This window comes from Mustelus asterias, chromosome 1, assembly GCF_964213995.1.
Source record: "Mustelus asterias chromosome 1, sMusAst1.hap1.1, whole genome shotgun sequence".
In the NCBI taxonomy this organism is placed as follows: domain Eukaryota; kingdom Metazoa; phylum Chordata; class Chondrichthyes; order Carcharhiniformes; family Triakidae; genus Mustelus; species Mustelus asterias.
Window position 1 is genome coordinate 92,367,442 of NC_135801.1, and position 22,317 is coordinate 92,389,758.

The 22,317-nt window shown below is 42.1% G+C and overlaps 1 protein-coding gene across 2 annotated transcripts in view; it reads left to right on the plus strand.

Moving 5' to 3' along the window:
• The first annotated feature begins 11,411 nt into the window (after positions 1-11,411).
• Positions 11,412-22,317, plus strand: part of slit2 (slit homolog 2 (Drosophila)) — a 420,226-nt gene continuing 409,320 nt past the window's right edge. For both annotated transcript variants that reach the window (XM_078215445.1, XM_078215451.1), the window contains exons 1-3: positions 11,412-11,746; positions 13,593-13,664; positions 14,862-14,933. In XM_078215445.1, coding sequence (XP_078071571.1) covers positions 11,562-11,746; positions 13,593-13,664; positions 14,862-14,933 — 329 coding nt within the window. In that variant the 5' untranslated portion in view covers positions 11,412-11,561. The remainder of the gene's footprint in view (positions 11,747-13,592; positions 13,665-14,861; positions 14,934-22,317) is intronic.

Here is a 22,317-nt window from a genome sequence, read left to right on the forward strand (position 1 = left end):
GACCAGGGGAAAAGCTGTGGGGGTTACTGATAATGTGACATAAATCCAACATCCCGGCTTAGGCCGTCCTCATGTGTGCGGAACTTGGCTATCAGTTTCTGCTCAGCGACTCTGCGCTGTCGTGTGTTGTGAAGGCCGCCTTGGAGAACGCTTACCTGAAGATCCAAGGCTGAATGCCCGTGACTGCTGAAGTGCTCCCCCACAGGAAGAGAACAGTCTTGCCTGGTGATTGTCGAGCGGTGTTCATTCATCCGTTGTCGTAGCGTCTGCATGGTTTCCCCAATGTGCCATGCCTCGGGACATCCTTTCCTGCAGCGTATCAGGTAGACAACATTGGCCGAGTTGCAAGAGTAGGTACCGTGTACCTGGTAGATGGTGTTCTCACGTGAGATGATGGCATCCAAGGCGGCCTTCATGACACACGACAGCGCAGAGTCGCTGAGCAGAAACTGATAGCCAAGTTCCGCACACACGAGGACGGCCTAAACTGGGATGTTGGATTTATGTCACATTATCAGTAACCCCCACAGCTTTTCCCCTGGTCTTGCAGAATCTCACTAGCTGTTCTGTCTGGAGACAATACACATCTCTTTAACCTGTGTTGAATGCTCCCTCCACCCACATTGTCTGTACCTTTAAGACCTGGCTGGCTGTAGAGATTCGCATTCTAATTAGTGTTCTGTAACTTGATTTCTGTGTCTGTGCACTGTTCGAGAGCACATTTCCACTCCATCTGACGAAGGAGCAGTGCTCTGAAAGCTTATGGTATTTGCTACCAAATAAACCTGTTGAACTTTAACCTGGTGTTGTGAGACTTCTTACTGTGTTTACCCCAGTCCAACGCCGGCATCTCCACATCATGACTCCCATCATAGAACCATAGAGGCCCCACAGAAGAAGGCAATTCGGCCCATTGAGTCCATACCGACTCTCTGAAAGAGCATCTGACCAAGGCTACCCCCCCACCCCCCCTCCACCCAATCCCCATAACCCCAAGCATTTGCCATGGCCAATCCCTCTATCTTACACATCTTGGGACACTGAGGAGCAATTTAGTATGACCAATCCACCTTACCCTGTGCATCTTTGGACTGTGGGACAAAACTGGAGCACTGGAAAGAAACTTACACAGACACAGGGAGAATGTACAAACTCCACACAGACAACTACCCAAGGCTGAATTGAACCCAGGTTCCTGGCACAGTGAGGCAGCAGTGCTAACCACTGTGCCACCCCCATCTTAAATCTTAACCTATCAGGCAGCAAAGATGCCTGCTTGAAACCATAAGGTTAACTATGCAGATTGGGATCCCTTGATGCCATTGGGCTCCAACTGCTATCTTAACTCTGAATCAAGCAGGGAAGCTGGTTTGCTGCCAGGTGACCTTAGGTCAGAAGAGAATATGGAGCAAAAGTGGACATTCAAGCTAAGCTTTCTCACTTCCCTTTATAGGGCCAAGAGCTCCCCTCTAAGTTCCACAAGCAAAATTTCGGGCTTCCCACCGTGGACTCTTCTCCCATCGCCCCTCCCTTGAAACTGGTTTTGGAACCCCAGTTCCCATACCTAACTGATCAGTGGCAGGTAACTGAAGGGCAACAGCAATTGCAAATCACTCCTGTCCCTTCTGGTGAGTAAAACCACATGACTAAATTCTGTCTCGGACAGGCGGGAATCTCACCAAAACCAAGACATTGCACCAGAAATCCATTAGCACTTAAAACTAACACCTACACCCACCACACTCCCTTCTTCACCAGCCTTACTTTAATGGGATCAATAAAAATATCTCTGGCAGATACTTTTTTGGCTACTCTTCCTCTTTCTCTCTTTTAAAAAAAAAATCTCTATTGCATCTCCAGAAGCTGAAATTTCTGAGTTTGGAATTTGGCTCAGATTTGTTCACATTGAATTGCTCTAGGAATATCACCCAATAGCATCCTTACCCTTCAGAAACTTTCCTGCACCCACACCCAGCACTCCACCCCACACCCTGCTGAACTCTGCTGAACAGAAAATCAATGACTATACTAAACAAAACAATGTTCTAAGATTGAAAAGACAAGTTGAAGTTGAACAAGACCTCTAAGAAGTCCATGCAACTCTGGGATGCATGGCCATCTGAAGCTGGCTAACATAAACTGTGGTTGAATAGCTTCCCTCTGCCTTGGAGGAGGAGATACTCTTATCATTATTTTTTTAATATCCAATTCAATCCAATCAAAGTCCAATTCAATGTCTCCACAAGTGAGACATTCCAGATCCAAGCTGACAAGACAGGCTCACCACTTCCTGTCTTGGGCATGATCCAAGCTAATTGGAGCAGGCATTGCACCTTCTCCTAGGATTGATCTCATTTGTATCTTAGCCAAAAGGCCTCGATGCCATTTTTTAAAAATTGCTTTAAATGAAGCCGCAGTGTAACCTCATGACTTCAACCAAGTGCAGGATGCCAAAACTACACTTGATCTTAACCACCTAATGGGCACACCAAAACATTGGTGCAATCACTTACTGAGTTCAACTGCCAGTCAAACTAAGGTTCAAGCACATATTCTATAGTGCAGATTGAACCACTTATCTATTTGAAAATCTATATGAAAAGTGCAGATGTACATTTCCTTTTTCATGATCTGCCTGTAGTGTGGTAAATGTCAGAGGCAGTGCAGCAAAAGCCAGTTACGGTATTGAATTATGCTGAAATTTGAAATCCTACAAAACAGAAGAATGTACTCTACAGGCATTCAAAACTGGTTTGTTTTGGTATTAGCTGCATGTTGTCCAGCAAACCTGTTTGATTGAAGGATTCACCAGGTTGCACACAAGAATTGTATACAATAATATTCCTGTGCATGTTGCTAGTGACTAAAATGGGAATGTTAGGTGCCAGGAAAATTGCAAAACTGTTTGTTTAATGTAGGCTGTTTGCATCCACATTTGTATTCTTGCTCTATTCACTGGACAAAGAAAATAACGATGCAAGTGCCTTTGGTAACTTAATCAACTACAAAACAACGTCCCCATCTCAGTAAGCAACTAAATACTTAACAAGTACAACTCATACTATATTGACCTAACTACGTAGACTAAATAGTTACATAAAACTCCATTATAATGATCAATTTGAACACGTTCCATTTTGATTGTTATATGTGGCTGATCATTACGTGTCAATTGCTGCAATTCTTTGCCCCAGAGAGTGGCACTATTGAAACCATGGAGTGGAACTGATTTTCTGGTTTGTATTTGCAGAAAAACAACACTGTCATTCTAAAACCAACAAACAGTGCAAATACATTTTTCATAAATAGTTAGCAGTATAGCAAGTGCCTGTAATTCTCCTCCATTGTTTAGTTAATTCCAAGGAACAGAAAGGCAAGGTAAGAGTTAATACGTGTGCAAGTTAACACCATGAATTGGTTCTTCCCACATTTTTGCAATTGGTAAGCAATGCTTCCATTTTATAACTTTTCATAACAAGTGTTTTCTCACCACTTCTGATTGTATTTCACATAAAAGCCCTGAAATTGATTTTTTAAAATCAGGAAATGGGAGTGGATCAAGGAGTTGCACCTAAAAGTCATGACATCTAATTTGTGTGCTCATGATTTCCCAGCAATTGTCCTCCTCTCATGCGAGACTCTGTGTTGCAATGTTGGGGCTACAGGCCGAGAAATTGCACAGGGGTTCTCTGGTGTTATTGCATTCAGTTCAGTAGGGGATCCACAAAGCCTCTAGAGAAGCAATGTAAATGTTATTATCTCTAAAGCCATGAATTTGCTGCAAATCTCAATTTCCTTCATATATGTTTGATTCAGTTACACTTCTACTAATGACAGTCCATCAAGAAGTGCAGAAATGTGGTTTTCAGCAAGTGTTTGGTCATTTAGTATTTGCGTGAGCTATGAAATTCCTTCCTGACTATGAAATATTGAAAGAAACCTAGTGCAAAATTGAACCTTATACAACTGGTTGATCATAATAACCAAGTACAAGTAGCTAGGAATACTGGAAACCAATTAGGCCACTCAGCCCCTCGAGCTTGTGCTGCATAGCAATTAGATCATGGCTGATCTACATAAATGTAAAATAGTTTTGGAAAGTAAGATTTGATCAGTAACACTGACTGGTCACTATAAAGCAAGCAAATTCCACAACTGAGCTGTAGATTGGGATTGCAAGCGAAACATGGAATTAGCTCAATATTCAATCATCTATTCCATAAACTAACCTCAACTCTGTAAATCAAAACATAAAAATATTTTTATTCATCAATCAATATGTATCAGTTCCAAGCATGACTTTGTTTAACACAATAATTGCATTCTTCATAAATCTGGTAACTTTACAATAAAACCCTACGTTAGAAATTTAATTACTGGCATACTGTTTCATTAATATATGGGAGTGCACGGTCTGAAAGCATTAAAGTGAAATGGTGGTGCAAGAAAATTCAATAATAACCTTCAAAAGGGAATTGGAGGGTGTGGACGAGTGGGACTAATTGGATCACTCTTTCAAAGAGCAGGTAGAGGTAAGATGGAGAGAATTGGCTTATTCTGGGATGTATCATTCTATAATTTTAGGACAACACTTGAACAGGTGTGGTAAAATCGAAATATATCAAAGCGCTCAGATAATTTAATAAGGTTGAAAATGAGGCATGATGAATTTGTCAATGATACCTGAAAGCAAAAGATTTTTTGCCCTTGAAATGCAATGTACCTTATCATCTTTGGGGTGGTGAACATATGGATTTTTGGGGAATGGGAGAGTAATTCTGTCCTGGATCAGTTTGTTTTTCTTCATAGTGATTGCACAGCCAGTGAACAATTCCACTGATGGAATTGCATGATGTGAATTGAAGTGTTATTTCACCACATGACTTGACCTGCACTGATATTGAATTTTATTTACTGGATCTCACAGGAAAATTGGACACCTTGCATCAATTATAATCTGTTGGTGGAAGAATCCTATAATAGCTGACCTCTCCATAAAGTAATTGTGCTAGCCGGTATGACACTGAGCCATACAGACCAGAAATGCCCTTAACCTGATCCACAGAATATACTGTATTAACTAATCTCAGACATGGTGAATGTAGATCAACACAACTGACTTCTGCACTCAGGGATTCACTGACCATGTGCCCTGCTGCTTGTCATTATCTAGCAATTTTGAGAGTGTGGATGCCAGGTAGAGACAAGCTAGAGATTGATTGGCCTGAGGCTCGGGTGGAATAGTTTTCTGCTATCTAGTGTATAGGTCAACCTGTGAAGGTTAGCCACTTTCTCAGCATTACAGGAGGTGGCTGTGAACGATATTACAGCAAGGTTTGATGTCTCCAGGAGCTTGTGCTGCATAACAATTAAATAATGGCTGATTTACATAAATGTAAAATCGTTTTGCAAAGTCAGATTTGATCAGTAATGCTGACTATTTATCGTCACTTTAGACAGCGAGAGAGAGTGTGCAGCTGAGATAAGTGAATTTATCGACTGCTGACCATGGCAATGGACTGAAACCTTGTACTTGGGATAAGGCTCTCCTGGAGCAGGCTGGTACATTACCCATTTTTTTTGTGCTGATCATAAGTTTGAAGTTGTTGCATGCATTGGAGAACATTGGAGTCCATGTTAAGTTGCATGTCCAGTTCTGAACTGGCCACTTGTGCATAGTTATCAGCAGACAGGAACTCACAAAGTGCATTCTTGGAGAACTTACTCTTTGCCTGGAGTTGTCCCAGACCATGTAGCTTCCTGTCCATGCAATACTGAACAAAATATGAAACAGTATGACATCCACCGAAAACAAATGCATTACAGACCAAGAGAAAAATACAAGGGGAGGAAATTCCGAGCTGTCAACTCAGCCAAAATGCTGAGATATTCTGCCTGTGATATTCTGTCCTATTTACAGCAGAACGCATTTGCCCAAACACCTGCCAAACACACAAGAGGATGAACATAGTCACCTTCACCTCGAAGAATGAACAAGGAAGGAAGAATATAACCAGTTGAGAATTTATATTTGCACAGAATGTGATACACTGGATGTACAGACAGAATATTCAGATAAAATCACTCCTTGAAAGTTAAGAAAGTTGTCAATTCAGTAATTAATCTTCACAGTGCTGTTTCTTCCCTTTCCATGCCCTTGAACCAGTCATCATTCCTGCCCACGAACTACTCCCATTTTTAATCATCTCCCACCACATTTAAGAGGTAGAACCCTCCACACCTGCTGTCCCTACCATTATCACAGGCACAGTATAACTCCGTCCCCAATATCTTATTGTTTCTGCTACATTCTAATGGAGCTTGCATTGCCACTTTGTCTCTTACACATGAAGATACAGACACACATGCAAACACAGTCACATGCATGCAGCCACACACATGTATGCATAGGCACTCATCTACAGAGTTATGCAGTAAGAGACACAGACAGGCATACATGCAAGAAACACAAATGGGTGTGAATGTAAAAAAACATGCAGACATACTCACATGCAGACATAAACACAAATTGTACATTTATTATTAAAAATTGTCATCAAGATAATTATTTCTTAATCAATAACTTATAAATTCTTCCTTGGCATTCCTGTGTAGAAAATATATGAAAAGAATTTAAAAGTATTAGAAATTGCTACTTTCTTTGGGTCATGATGTGCAAATTCGGTGCAAACTTTAGATTGTCACATGCCTGCAGGCTTGTAATATCTTAAACTCTGATGGCTGTCCTAGAATCACATGAATTTCAAATGTAGATAATTGGAATTCCTTCATACGACAAGTGGGAAGCAGCAGAACTACCTATGCTGAGCTACTGCAAGATTTATGGACATTTTTTAGTGGTTGCAAGAAAGTTTTTTTAAGTTACCGGGGTCAAAAAGGCTATTGGCACATATTAAATAACACACAATGGCTTACATTATAAAATCATCAAATCAAAAGTTAAATCAATACATGGCACTTGCAATAAAATACTGCAGTCATGTAAAAGGATAAAAATGCATCTCAACTAGATTTTTTTTGCTCACCTCAGTCAAAACATTTTGTAGATTTATGGTACAAGAGTAAAGCCAAGAATATATTTGGGCATATCTGCTTGAACTGTAATATTACAATCCCACAAAATGTTGAGAACAAGCATTTAAACAAAACAAGTTTGATCAATCAATTTCCTTAAACAATATAACCATTAACTTGTAATGGCACAGACCTCTGGCATTTGCTAGAAAGCTTCTTTTGCATAAACTGGTTGGAAAATCTGCCAACCTGGCATGTTTTTCAAATAGTCCTTAGCTTTTCATTATATCTCAATAGATGTATGAAATTAATTCTACCACCAAACTTCTTGTTGCTGAAATTAATTTATGGTAATTCAGCAAGACTCTACAAACTATTTGTCTTCAAGAAGTATTGTATAATTGTCATTTTAATATTGCTGGTGTATACTCTGATGTCTGCTGTACACTCAAATGTGTGGCTCAAGTAAATTGCTTGGATTCCGCTAGTATAAAACAGGATCTCCTTTAGCTGTGCTGTATTTATCTGTCATGCTGCCATGCTAGTGTCACCATCTCCCAAGTTGGTAGCAACAGCTGGCAGCTACAAGATCAAAATTTGCCATGGTCAAACATATGAGGACACTGTTAAAAACAGTAGGAATATTGGACAGCACTTAGTCCAACATTGAAAAAGGCTGTTGATCAGTGGCTACAGTGATTTAGTGTTTGCTTCCTAAATGGCAGGCTTTAAGTAAAGGAGCTTTTCCATTATTACAATGTCATTGGCTCCTGGCATCTGGCTATCACACAATCACTGGCACTCCAGATTACAAACTTATTGACCGACTTACAACAAACAGCAACAAAGACCCAATTTTACTGTGTCTCCATATCTTTTACTGGTATTGCTACCTTTCACACTTCTGCATACATAAAGACAGATGAGGAGGGCAATTTGAATCATCTTTGTTCATCCAAGCAGACAGGCCCTACAATCCCCATTGTGTCATTTATTTTTCATGGGGTTTTTGCTCCATTACTCTGACCAGAAGTCTGTTTAATTTGTTAATCACTATGTAAAGGAGACTTTCTGAATGCACTATTAATTCTAAGTTTGGTCTTTATTCATTTGAGCCTGTGGTGTGCCCAGGATTTACTTTTGCTTCCTGTTTCTAATCATATATACCTTTTTTCGACCACCTCCAAGATGCCTCTTTTCAAAGTTCAAAGGCCTAAGCATCTCAGTCTTTCTCCATAATTCAGGCCTAACACTGGGTGCAACCTCCTGGTTGTCCTCCGCACTGCCACATGTTCCAGAATATCTCCCTATGATTACCAGAGGAGGCACAGTAATCAGGATATGGTCTGACCACAATACTTATATAGTTTGAACATGATTTCCTCTGACTTATATTCTACTGTTTGGGAAAAATTAGTTCAACATTCTATTAACTTTGTTGATTTTTATTCTGCAGTAGTCGAAACTGTTGAGTGTGGAGTCTACTAAAATGCTTAGGACTCTACACATGTCTACGTTAAATTTAATCTACCATTGTTTTGCCAAGTTGAATATTTTGTTGAAACCTTTTTGCTGTTTTTAGAGCTATGTCATTTAAGCTTGTAATTTGCATATGAAGAATATGCATTGAGTTCTGAATCCAAGTAAATGAGAAACACTGAAGGTTCAAAATAACAAATCCTGGGAAACTACCTCACCCTGACATTATTAATCTAACAACTATGTGTAAGTTTCCACTCTTCAGCAAAATTTTTGCCCACTCCTGATCTTTCAATTAAATTCCTAGAACTTTGAGGCCAATTATTAGCCTTTTATTTGGAACATTGTCAAAGACTTTTGGAAATCTAGCTAACATCATGTTTTCAAATCTTTCCATATTTCGCCTGGAGTGCCATTTCACCAGAAAGTCAAGAAGTTGGGGCCAGGCATGATTTCTCCAGCCAACTACCGGGACATTAATGGGCTGGATTTTTCGGTCGGGGTCGAGACACCGGTATCAGGCTCAGGACTTGTTTCTGAACCATGTCCCAACTTACCTGCTGTAACTGTCCAGGAGGCGGCCTCATAACCGGCTACCTGCACGTACAGTCCCAGTACGTCCCAGCAGATTCCACTTGATGCAGGCTCATAGCACCATTCGGAGAGGTGGATGCTGCCGAGGCAGGTAGGCGAGGCCGAAAGAGCCTCAACCAGTTGCTACCTGACCTGCTGAGTATTTCCAGCATTTCCCCCAATAAAAAGAACAGAAAATTCTGGAAATACTCAGCAGGTCAGGTAGCAACTGGAGAGAGAGACAAAGTCAATGACCTTCCCATGGATGTTGGGCATTTCTAGTATTTTCTGTCTTATTTCAGATTCCTAGAAAGTGCAATATTTCGCTTTGGACTCCCCTGTCTTATGTTTTACAAATCTCCTTTATACTGGACCGCCTTTGTAAAATTACTGCACAGCGCAACCATGTTAGTGAGCTGCTGTCTTGGTGTGTTTTTGTTGAATGGTGGTTTGTGGCTTCATGCTATTTTTTCCCTGAAAATGAATACTTTTCAATACTGATTTGCTTCTCTTTTAGGAGGCTGTGATCTGATCTTCAGCGAATGCGTTTCTCATCCTCACTTAAAACCAAGCGCCAGCTTCAAAGTGGGAAAGTTTTAGTCATTCTTAGTCAGATTAAATCAATAAAAGATGATATGAATCATTCGGAGACAAAGGTGCGAAACAACACTGATACAATGAACTTGTTGGAAAGGAGGGAAGCTATTGTAGTCGGCAATGCTTTGGCAAATTATCCACAGTATCTTAAGCATAGAAATTTAAGGAACTTAGTTTCAGAGTATCACCCAATACTATCTCCATTTCCAAACTAAATGGGATGGGTGATTGTTTTAAAGTTCTTCTTTTTTGCTGATGTTCTTTCACAATTCGAAGTTTTATACTGTCGTTGACAGCCTTGTCAACGTGTCGACAAAAATCGCCTTTATAAGCGGTCATTGCCAACTCCAATTCTGTTTGCAAACACGTCGAGGTTAATTATATGACAAGACATGATTCTGTCACCACCCTTGGAAAAAACGACTCACGGGTTCTTATAGCTACAAACAAAAGAATGCCTTCCACAATTCATTCGTTTGTTTCAGGGAGTGACAACACCCCACTCAAGAATGCACCTTCACACCTAAAAAGGGATTGCTAATTTACGCGGGGGAGGATTTACCTGATGTAATCTCATGGAATTGTGCCCATGGAGTATCTATCAAACCAGGGAAAAATACTCCACAGATGGCTGCTAAAATTCAGTTATTGGAGGGGGGGAGGGCAGGGGGCTTCGCCTGTTAGGAGCGTTAGGAAGAGTGGAGGGGCGGGGGGTGAACAGCAGAGAAGGAGACAAAACAGTTGATTAGAATTTGAGTGTTGAGCGGTGTTCGGGGCAATTACACTGGGAGCCTATTGAGGATCTGGGACTCTCCTCCCGTTCATTCATTCCATTGTTGGCCGCGCCGCGTCTCCGCCGTATGCTAATGAGCCGGCGTGCAGGGTCCAATGAGAGGGGCGGGCGGGGGAAGGGGGCGGGGCCTGGGGCGGGGCTTAGGTCCTGGCTACATTAGCGTGTGCTCCCAACGCTCTGGATTGTTGCAACGTGAGTGAGAGTGTGGAAGGCTGGCGGAGGGAGCAGAGCTTCCAGCGTTAAGAGCAGCAGCAGCATGTGAGAGGGGCACACAACCACACCGGGCTCCTGGCTACTTCCAATCCTCTCTTCTTTAGCACCCCCAAAAAACCAAAGCAACCATCGCGACTGATGCAACTCCAGAGAGGTGCTGGGAATACAAGAATGCAAACATTTGTCTCACTGCCCACCTACCTTCTGGTCTTTGGGGCAAATCGAAGATTTTGAAAAAAAAGATCAGTCCTGGACGGACAGAGAAGGGGGAGAAAAAGAACTCCTTGTTTGATTACTTGGAATCTGGACTTAAAAGAACAAAAGGTTGTTAAGACTTTAAGCAATTACATGCCCATTTAATAGTCTTTTTTCCCCCTGGTGTGTTTGAATCGGGACGTGTCTGATCTCCCCCCCCCCCCCTCCCCACATCCTCAGTGATTCTCATGACTGTCAATAATGACAGCCTGATGGATGCTTGAAAGGGAATCGATATCTGGCGTTGTATGCGGCGCTGTTCTGTTGAATCATCTGGGCTGTCGTGCTCGAACGATCCGAAGCGATCCGCTGACAAGATAATTCATTTGGTTTGGTCGCATTTTTGTTGAGAATCCGGAGCCTCTTCTGGTGGCGATAAAGAAGGCGCTGCGATACGTGTTATTGTCTGGGAGCTGGTGTGTGTGTGAATGAGTTTGCAGGGACTGGAGCGATCGCTGCCTGCTTCGAAAAATCTCTGCACACACACCCTGGCATTGGGACAGAGAAAATAAAGTTGGGAGATCCGATTTGAAAGCAGCATTTATTCACCTTTCGGTTAAAAAAGAAACGAAAGTTTACCCCCCCTCCCCCTCTCACACACACACAAAAAGCAGCGATGAGTGCGTTTGGATTGTGGAGGGGTTTCTGCTGCTTTCTCCTGGTAATCGGGACGAATACTTGGAGAGAAGTTGTTGGCCAAGTTTGCCCGAATCACTGTAGCTGTGCTGGGACGGCGGTGGATTGTCACGGACTGGGGCTGCGCTCAGTCCCCAAAAGCATCCCCAGGAACACCGAGAGACTGTGAGTACAAACCCATTCCTCACCTCCTGACTCCCAGATAGATTTAAACAGAACTGGCACACTACATTCTGCCGATCCCCCGTTTGAATGGAAAGCTCTGCAGACTCCGGTGAATTGTTTCTTGCTCATTTCCAGAGTGTTTCAGTGTGATGCAGGAACTCTGGCACATTTCACCGTGTGGGGAACTCACTGGGGCTCATGCCAGGATCCGCATTGCTCCTTCAAACCCGGCAGGTTTCAAAACCTGCCTGCGGCACCTTGTCTTTTAAAACAAAACCCTTATCTTTGCGGGTGTTTGAAATGCTGTCATTGCAGGGCTGACAGGTTTGAAGGGAGGGGGGACTGCGGGAGAGCCAGCCACTTGGGTGGAGAGGGGGAGCTGGTTGTAGCAGAGAGCGAGGATGATAATGCACAGGTCTGAGACAACCTCAAACAGCTAGGTGAAGTGTAAGAACAAACGGGAGTCAGATGCAATGCCGGAATCACTTTGAATGCACACACATTACTTGCTGACTGTCAGGCTCTGCAGAATAACACATCCATCGGGGAAGCTTCTGATCATTTCGCCTTATTACACACATTCGGCTGAAGGGTTCACCCGTTGCGGTATAATTTCAATTGCTAAACTCTGGGAGGACCTACCCAGTGGTCAACCAAAATACACTTCCTGAGGGGATCCTAAGATTATTTCTTGGACATTCGAACATGTTCTCGGCTATTTTTTTTAAAATGCGAGACCAGGGCAGATTTCACAACTGTTCACACAATAAAAGATCTTGTAGGGGTTCCAGAAGGAAGCTCAGGGCGCTTACCCCTGTTACAGCAGCTCCCCCCATTGCTGAGGGGATTTCGCTTTGAATATAAACTGGAATCGGGCAGTTTTTTTAGCGGTTCGTTCTGTGCAAGTGCATGAAAGCTTGGAGTGGGTTTGAAAGGATTGTGCCCTCATTGAGCTTACTTGGCGAGTATATAAGTGGTCTCAGATGCTTGATGGGATTAGATTTCAAGAGCCCACAGTGCTGTCAAAGTCTACATTTGCACGCAGCATGAAGGGGCGCACATTTTTCCATTAATACTGATTTATTTTTGAAATGTGCACGCCAGTGGAGTTTTCTGCATTCCGCGTGCTATACCTTCCACTTAAAAAAATCAAGTAGTGGTAGGAAAAATTCCCAAGACAAAAGTTTTGATATTTCTTCTGGTTTCTCAGAAATGCACGAACTTCAAAAAGCGGCAACATGTATGGCGGAGAACGGTAACAGTTTAGATCTTTTATCTGCTTCTTGAAGATTCAGAATCGGGTCCACCGATCCTCCACCTTCCTCAGAAACTATTTTCTCCGGCCTCTGTCCCTAATCTCACCCCTTCCCCCTGGCCCCCAATTGCTGAGACAATTGTTGATCCCCAATGTGAAGGAGCTTGCTTTCAGCTGTGCTAAAGGCATAAACGCAGCTTTTCTTCGTATTGTTGAGAGAAGGGTCAGTATTTCTTCAGCCGTGTCCAATTTTTCTGTGGTCGTTAATTATTTATTGACTCCTTTTTTAATGTACTCGTAGAAACAGTAGGAAATGAATTGCGGGGAGGAGTATTTAACTCCCAAACATTCATCCCCCTTTGCTTATAAAGATTCAAAATGGATTTAAAATTATTACTGAGTGAAATATCAGTAGCTGGGTGTAGATTTGACCACTGGGTGAAATATCAGTAGCTGGGTGTAGATCTGACCACTGGGCGAAATATCAGTAGCTGAGTGTAGATTTGACCACTTGGGCATGCTTCAGGAAATGATGGTGAGTCTGTTCCATTCCCTCCTTGTTTCACTGTCAAATTCGTTGTTTCCTTTCAGGGATTTGAATGGGAACAACATCACAAGAATCACCAAATCAGCTTTTTCAGGATTGAGACACATGCGAGTTCTGTAAGTCTAAATATTTCTGTCGCGCCATCTATCCATTTCTGCTGCTATTTGCTTCCAACTCTTCAGCTTGTCATTTAAAAAAAGGTGCAGTTTGATATCTCATGTTACCCTTTGTGAATGAAATGCAGGAATGAGGTGTTGTATGAATTAGCACAAGGCAGAGTTAGCAGTGACTATACATCACAGATCTAGACTATAACACTCTTTCTTGATGCTGCTCTCCCACTTGATTATTGGCATTCTATTTTCTGCAGGAACATGTGATTTATTTTAGAAACTGAGGCGCTGGGTATAACTGTAATGATGCCATGGGATACTTTATCCAGCGCCTATCCAATGCTTCAAGCTGCTTGCTATTTTGACGTTTAATAACACAGTGTGACAGTACACTTGGCAAACTCTACTGAGCCTGTATTTAACAATTTTGTTTCACTTGCTGGTTGTGAATGGGTAATAGTATTCGCCAGTCTTTGAAAATTGGCACAACCAAATGTTACTCTTTGGGTCGCCACAGAGGCACAGCTAGTGTCAAGCACTTTGCATGTGAAAAATCTCAAAGATTGCAACAGTATTCTTGCAGAAATCATAAGCACAATATTACTCATTCTTAACAAGTAATTCTATATTTGAACATTCATGTTTCTTTTTACAGATACTTTATAAAATTCCCCAAGTGAAATATATTAAGAACATTATTAAAGAAAGCGCTACTCACAATTTATATTCTTAACTGTTGGTTGATTTGTTATTCTGTAATGGTGTGGACACTTAAAAGAAACATTGCTCAGTCTGCCGCTGTTTTTTGGTTCTGACAAGGTGCTCTGTTATTATAAATGTGTTTTTTCACATCTCTTTTGCTTTGCTATAGGCCTAGAAACTAAACTCTGAAGTATGTTTTCAAGAATGCTGTTTTAAATATTTGAATGGTGAAATGCCCTCTCTACCACACCTACCTTCCCCACCCGTACTTAATTTCTGTGCTATACATGTAGCTGTTGGATTTCAGGTGTCAGTGTCAGGCAAAGCAAATTGGATGTGAAATCTCAAACTCCAGTATGAAATGCTGTGAATAAAGATAAGCCAGCCCATGATCTGCTGTTGATGTTTGAAATTCAATCATTGAAGTTGTTAATGACTGCCTGCTTATTCACTACATTAAGATGCCATGGATTCAATTTTCTGTCATCTGCTTCACAGACAGCTCATGGAAAACCAAATAACCACCATTGAGAGGGGAGCCTTTCAGGATCTGAAGGAGCTGGAAAGACTGTAAGTATTGTCAGTGTCTGAACCTCACAAGACAACTTCCCAGTAAACTAAGAATTCAAATTTGGCCATTAGTGTAATCAAACCAGAAGAAATGAACAGAGCATATTTCTCACTTTATAATCTTGCGGGTTTGAGAGTTTAGTTTGCTGTAACTTGTCTCTTTGTTTTGTTCCTGGGTGCTTCCAGTATCTCGGGTGTTGCAATGTTCTATCATTCGAAGAGGATCACTTTAACAAAATGTGTCAATAAGTGCACGGTGGTACAGTGGTTAACACTGCTGCCTCACAGCGCCAGGGACCTGGGTTCAATTCCGGCCCCAGGTCACTCACTGTCTGAGTGGAGTTTGCACTTTCTCCTTGTGTCTGCGTGGATTTCCTCCAGGTGCTCTGGTTTCCTCCGACAGTCCAAAGATATGCAGGTTAGGCTGATTGGCCATGCTAAATTGACCCTGGTGTCAGGGGGATTAGCGGGGTAAATGTGTGGGGTTACGGGAATAGGGCCTGGGTGGGATTGTGGTCGGTACAGTCTGGATGGGCTGAATGGCCTCCTTCTGTACTGTAGGGATACTCTGTACTATACTATAATTGTGATATCTTTGGTTTTAACTTCTTAATATATATTTTTTCCTATTTCGTTGTTTAGAGACACTTCAAACATTTGTTTTGTAATGAACTATTTAAGTAGCTGTTTGGTCATGAAACTTTCAGTCACATGGATATCATGCACATGCAGAAAGTGCCGATTTCAGAAAATCGGCCCTCATTTATATTTAAGGAGTACTAAGTGTGGTGGCCTTCAGCTGCCTAAGCCCTATGCTCTGGAATTTCCTTCCTCAGTCTCCTTGCTTTCCTCTCCTTTTAAGATGCTCCTTAAAACCTGTGACCAAGCTTTGGTTACATGTTGTAATATCCCCTAGCTTAATATCAATTTTCTTTGGTCTGATATTCCTGTAAAGCATCTTGGAAAGTTTTACTATGTGTCATGTGCTATATATTAATGCAATTTTTGAAGAGAAAAGTACAGATCTATACAATATTTCACACTTTGAAATTTTACCTGATATGAAAGATATACGTGAAATCTTGTGGAACCTAGTTGCAGCAGGAAGTGTCTCAATGGTAGAACTATAAGTGTGCAGGACTTCCGCTCAGAGATGAGATGGCTGGCTATGTACCTATCATGCGGCAGCCAGCCAATTCGCTCTGCACAGTTGAAAGGCTCAGCCAATGATTGGAGGGATGCAGGGATGCCTGTCTGAGAGGCGGAGTTTGAAATTGGACTGCTGCCACTTCTCCCCACTGCCACATTTGGATCCCTGGAGCTGCAAGCCATCATCTTTGACCATCCCTCACCCTAAGTTTGCCTTCTGAGATCCTTAAGCCACCCACCATCACTCTTGATTTAGCTGTTCCCCAGCGCTCTGAGTCTGTCCCCTCCTGTCACTCTTGTCCTATCAATTGTCATCCTTGACCCATCCCTCTATAACCGTAGACCTATCCTGGGTACCCTCAACTTTCCCAGCTTCACCATTGACGTGCCCTCAGTCACCCTTGATCTCCTGAAGCCACTGTTGGCTTCATCCAGCACCCTTCCTCTGTCCCCCATGACTCTTCTTAGGGCTGCCATGGTTCAGCCCTCAGACAGCCATGCTACTGGAGCTCAATGCAAACTCAATCTTCTTTCCTCTGGTCCAACACAGTGCCCCAGACTACAGAAGTAGCTGTTACACACTCCAAATCCACCAAGAAGACTACTTTGCTTGTTCCATGCTACCTTTAAGCAGTCGTGAATAGAAGGCACTTGTTTCTCATTTGCTGCCAACTTAATCACAAAGGCACAATTTTATCTGCTGACCATGAGTTTTAATAAGTATGCATGGCATGCTAATGGATTAAAAATTGGTTTCCGCATCTAGTTGTCGGGGACCACAATTTGTCTTTAATCTGCCTGCATTTTACTTCTTGACTTTCAATGCACCATCAGGCAGCTGTCATTTCACAATTAACTGCTCTCGTCCGCCTTGTTTCCCGCTCCCAGGAACTTCACTAGATTCCACCCCTTGTTATACTCACAATTCAAAGGCTAACATTCTGAGTTACATTGTAAAATTGGTGTATAGAGCAATGGTATAGTGGACCCTGTATTTTCACCGCACTCCTTACTTGAATCTATATTAAAAATCTAGACCTCTCAAGGTATTGTGCAAGTTTCAGGCATGGTGTAAGTGTAGTGTTCTGTATGTATCACATTTTCCTGAACTGGCATCACTGCTTTATTTATATAGGGGTCCTATAGTTGGCCATTTATTTATCTATTAATGCAACGGTGCGGAATGACACCACTCAAGAGCAGACTCCTAGCCAGTGTGAGGGTTAAATTGGATTGATTTCTATTGATATATCTTATGCAGAGCCTTGTGCTTTCTGGATGGAGATGGCTTCACTGCTTCTATCTCTTTGCATATCTTCCTCTGTTGCTCTTTTGTGTCTCTGTTGTTTTCTGAATTTGTTTCTTATTGGGAATGGAATCTCAGGAATTTTGGGATTGGAACTGAAAGAGAGTAAGGCCAGGACAGGCATCAGCAGGAAATTGTGGGAGGGAGTGAATGGGAAGATATGAAGTGGGTGCGATTCACGGCAACAATTAGGGAGGGAGGCAAAAAATGAAGCTTTATCCAACACCTTAAGTGAACCTCGGAGGCAAAGGCAAACACAGCGGACGTTTTGTCCAACAAACAGCAATAAGATGAAGGACCTATTGGCTCACCTTTAGTGATCACAGTTTAGGAAAAAGATTTTTCAGGGATTGGTGGGCACCTATCTAAACAACTGGAACAGATTGTCATGAGCTGTTGACACCTTATCCCAGAAGCCAATGGTACCTCAGCACTTGTCAGCCTTGACTATGTGCTGAAATCCTGAATTGAGACATGAACCCATCATATTGTGACCTGGAAGTGATAGTGCTACCAAATGAGTCGGGTTAAGAAGGTTTTCAGAAGAGGCATGGGCGGTTCCTGTTGGTGTTTGTGGTATTGGGACTGACAGTGTAATATAAGAGCATATGTGGATTGGCAATGTTACTATGATTGTCTGCATAATCAAAACTATTGCTTTTGCCCAGGAGGGAGAGATGGCAATTTGGTTATTTGTGATTTACTGAATAATGTATGAATTATGTGACAATCATTATTTATAAATAGCAAGGGCAAATAACTCTTTTGCAGCTGAAAGCAGGTTTGCAATTTTTCTCATTGGTCCACAGACACTCCAGTCAGCTAGAAAGAAAGACTTGCAATTCTATAGTGCCTTTTATTTGCTTCACAGTCAATTGAATACTGTGATAGATGTTGTAATGTTAGAAACATGATAGCTGGCTTGCGCACAACGAAGTTCGACAAACAACAATTAAATAATGGCCATTCAAGCTGCTTTTTATACTGATGTCGGTTAAGGGACGAATATTGGCCAAGACAATGTTTGATGCTCACTGCAAACATATATTCTACATGTGTACATTGCTCCAGACACCCAGGAGAAGCTTTCAATGAGATTCTTGATCTCCCACCATTCACCGGGGGCCTTGAGAAATGAAATGAATGGCTTTTCCAGGTGTTATGCTGCTCTTATACTGGAGTTATGGCAGCAGATCAGGTAGAACCCCCACAGAAATTCACTGTGAAAGTTTTTAATAATATAAATTATAGCTGTCACCCGTGAAAGCAGATGATCCACTGTGCGTCCAGTTTACATAATGCATTTCCAAAGCTTTGCATCTGCTGATTTATATAACAGCTAACTAACATTAGCCTCGTTCAGGAACTATTCTTTTTCACGTCAAAAACACTGCTGCTCCAATACTGTACAAATGAGCTACAAAGGCAAACTTTAACAAAACTATCAAAAAATATAACTTACAAAGTTGTCTCTGCAAAAAAGGCCTGTACTTCCTGGCAGACTAGCTGTAGAGCCAAAAGACACAAAAGGCAAATTTTATTCTGCAACACAAGTATTTATGATGTAACAGGTCTAGCAGCAGAAACAGAGTTAATCACCAGAATTCTCCCACCCTGCCCGCCATGGAATCGGAGCGGGCGAGGGGTGGACAACAGAAATGATGTCCATTGACCTCGGGTGGGAATTTACAGTCTTGCTCAAGCGAGGCCATAAAATCCCGCCTAATGTTTCAAATTGAATGCGACTCTTCTTCCGAACTTATGTACTGAAGAGCAGTAATTAACTCAACATTAACTCTGTTTCTGTCCTCACGTACTGCCAGACCTGCTGAGTATTTCCAGCACTTTCTGTTTTTTTCATTTCAGATTTCCAGCATCCGCACTAATTCGTTTTTATATCAGCAATTATCACAATGCTGTCTAGGTGATTTCCTAGTTACCATCATTGTTGTTTGGTTACCAATGGACATAAAAGCACTGAATAATCAACACAACTGTTGCGCAAATACAGAATAAAGTCTTAAAAACAAAGAATTTGTTTTATTCCTCCCCCAAACTAATTGCTGCTGACAAATCCTGCAGCTGTAGCAATTATATTTACTCTTGTGGCCTGTGGCCTTTGTTTATTGCTTTTCTAAGACTGCATAGAATGAAACCTGACATGCTACTTACTGTTCAAAAAATGTCACCTGAGCTTTGCTCTACAATATCGATGCAAACAAATTCAGTACAGATCAGGTTTGATGTATGCGTGTTCCTGCCAGAAAGGACGAGCCTTCATTCATATCACCTCGGGGAACTCCAGCATATTAATTGCCTCCCCTGAACCAGAACCCGCCATCCCATGTGAATGCGCTGAACATTAGTCTTTGAAAATAATTGCAGTTAGTCGGGCTGGCATTTTCCAATGGTGTTCTATGCAGCCCTCTCGCTTGCTTCAGGTTGGCTGCCTCAACTGTTGATCTATAGCTGGCAGGGCCTGAATGAAGTGCAGGGGATTGAGTTGACTTTCAACTGTGCAACATGATTTAGCACAAAGCCCCCTCTACCTCTAGGCAGTCACAGCTGTCAGCCCCAGAGCAAATATTTCATATTTGTTCAGAATAAGCTGTGGAAATTCCCATTGTTAGTGGCTGTCAAGTCAACCTGATATGAAGAGGTTGTTATCTGACAAGCAATTTATCTCCAAGTGTCTGTGGAATCCACAAGAAGATTCTCTTGAAGTTTGTATTAATCTGCAATGAGTTTTCATCATATTTCCTCACCTTCACTGCAAGAAGGAAATAAATTGAATTGTGATTTCTAAGCAATGTGTCTAAAAATCCCCTGAAGTTTGATTCTTGACTCTGGTGGTTATTTTTCAGTGCTGTAACTCCTTGTTCACCTGCACAGTCTGGGTTTAACGTAAGAGAGATGTTCCCACGATTCCTTCACATCACAAGTTCCCTGACCTTGACCGGGACATTAAGGGGAAACAGAGTGGGGGCTAGATGCTTCCCCACAGGAGGGAAGGAATTTCAGCAGCAAATCACCTCCTATTATACCAATTGCCTCGAGTAGATTGAGGAGATTTTCTGCTTATTTTAGAAAGCAGACTTAGTGCCCCAACCAATAGTTTCAGCAGCATATGATATTCTGATCCTGTTTAAGAGAAAGGGAAAGAGAAAGTAAGCTGTGGGCAGTTTCTTTATGCTGTATCTCTCCCTCCTGTCATAAATGATTAGAAATCTGGCTCCGTTTACGATAGAGTTACATCGGCACCTGTTTGGCAGCATGTTACATTTCTGTATTCTCGGCTTGGAATACATTTTCATGCTGCTGAAATGAAAAGAGTTTAACATTTTAAACAAACAGAGAACAAAGGCATAAGGACAATCTTTATGAATAAAGTAGCAACATTTTTTTGTCTTCTCTGTGGATTGCCACCTTTGCCGTGACTGAGCGACTCAAGCTTTTCGACTTTCTCCTGAGCAATGCCACTGGGAGCTTATTGCCACCCATGGCAGCAGGTGTCGAGTCAAAGTGCCGTCCAAAATTCCTCAGCGGTGGAACAGACAAAGGAAGAATGTGTCTCGCTGGATGCATAGGCAGAAGAAGACTGCAATGGTAAAGTGGTCTCAATTGTTACGGTTTGACACATCACCAAAAACTGATCATCAACCCATCAATATTGTGGACCCAATGACAGCGTCCCAAGTTTCCCACACATTAAACAAGGTCACATGCAGGCATCTACCAGGGTTTGACAATGATTAGCTTTGCAGATCAGAATGAAGCAGTAGGGTTGGAATGTCAGGTTAATGCTCAAACTGTGGCAGGTATATAAGGCTCTGGACTGCATTGGCTGGTAAACATTCTGAGCTAGAATTTTGTTGTTTCAGCCATTTCCATTTTTCACCATGGGGGAAGATTTCTTCTGTTTGAAAAAAAATTGTAACTGTTCTCCCCCCCCCGCCCCCCAGCCCCCGCCAACTTGTGTATTACCCATCTCACTGCACTGTATTATTAATTGAGGGCACCAAAAGGGAAAGTCATCTGAGACAACCTTGTTTATTTATAGCCGAGCCTTTTTTCTTAAATGTCAGCCTGGATGCAGTTGGTCTTTCGCGTGCTGACAATATTGGCGGTGATTTAGAAAAATGCCTTTGTTTCTCTTTGATTTTTCCCCCTTACTCTCCCTTCTGAATGAAATGGCACATCCTGCAGTGCATTTCTATGTTGTACTGGCAGAGTTTGGAACCCCAAACCAGTGATCGTTCTTCATGTGTTGATCAGGATTGGGATGCCATTCGCTCATTGCGAGCTACAGAGCCAAGCTTGTGTGTGCAATATTCACTGTGAATGTACATGCATTTAACAACCAACATCTCACATGTAAGGGATGGAAACTCTAAGCGGAGCAAGCTTGATGGGCCAAATGGCCTACTCTACTGCCACTCCTATTTTTTAATGTTCTTTTCTTAATAGCAGGGCTATGAGTTTGAATCCTAGTCTCAAACATCATGAGTTTCTAATTGCCCTTGTTGGGTGAATCATTAGGCCAGATGATGGCGTACCTGAACTCTGCCACCTTCCTGTGTCCACCAGAATTATGTTCAGTTATTATTGTCAGTTGAGAGCCTGACTACACTACAGTATTTGGGTAGTGCAAATACAGAAAATAACCTCCTGCCAGCTATCAGCAGTGCAAAACAAAGACAATCAGTTGCACCTAAGATTGCCAGGTATTCCTGAGGGTTTCACAGTATGATGTGGAGTTGCTGGCATTGGACTGAGGTAAGCACAGTAAGAAGTCTCACAACACCAGGTTAAAGTCCAACAGGTTTATTTGGTAGCACAAGCTTTCGGAGCATTGCACTCACCTGATGAAGGGGCAACGCTCCGAAAGCTCATGCTACCAAATAAACCTGTTGGACTGCAACCTAGTGT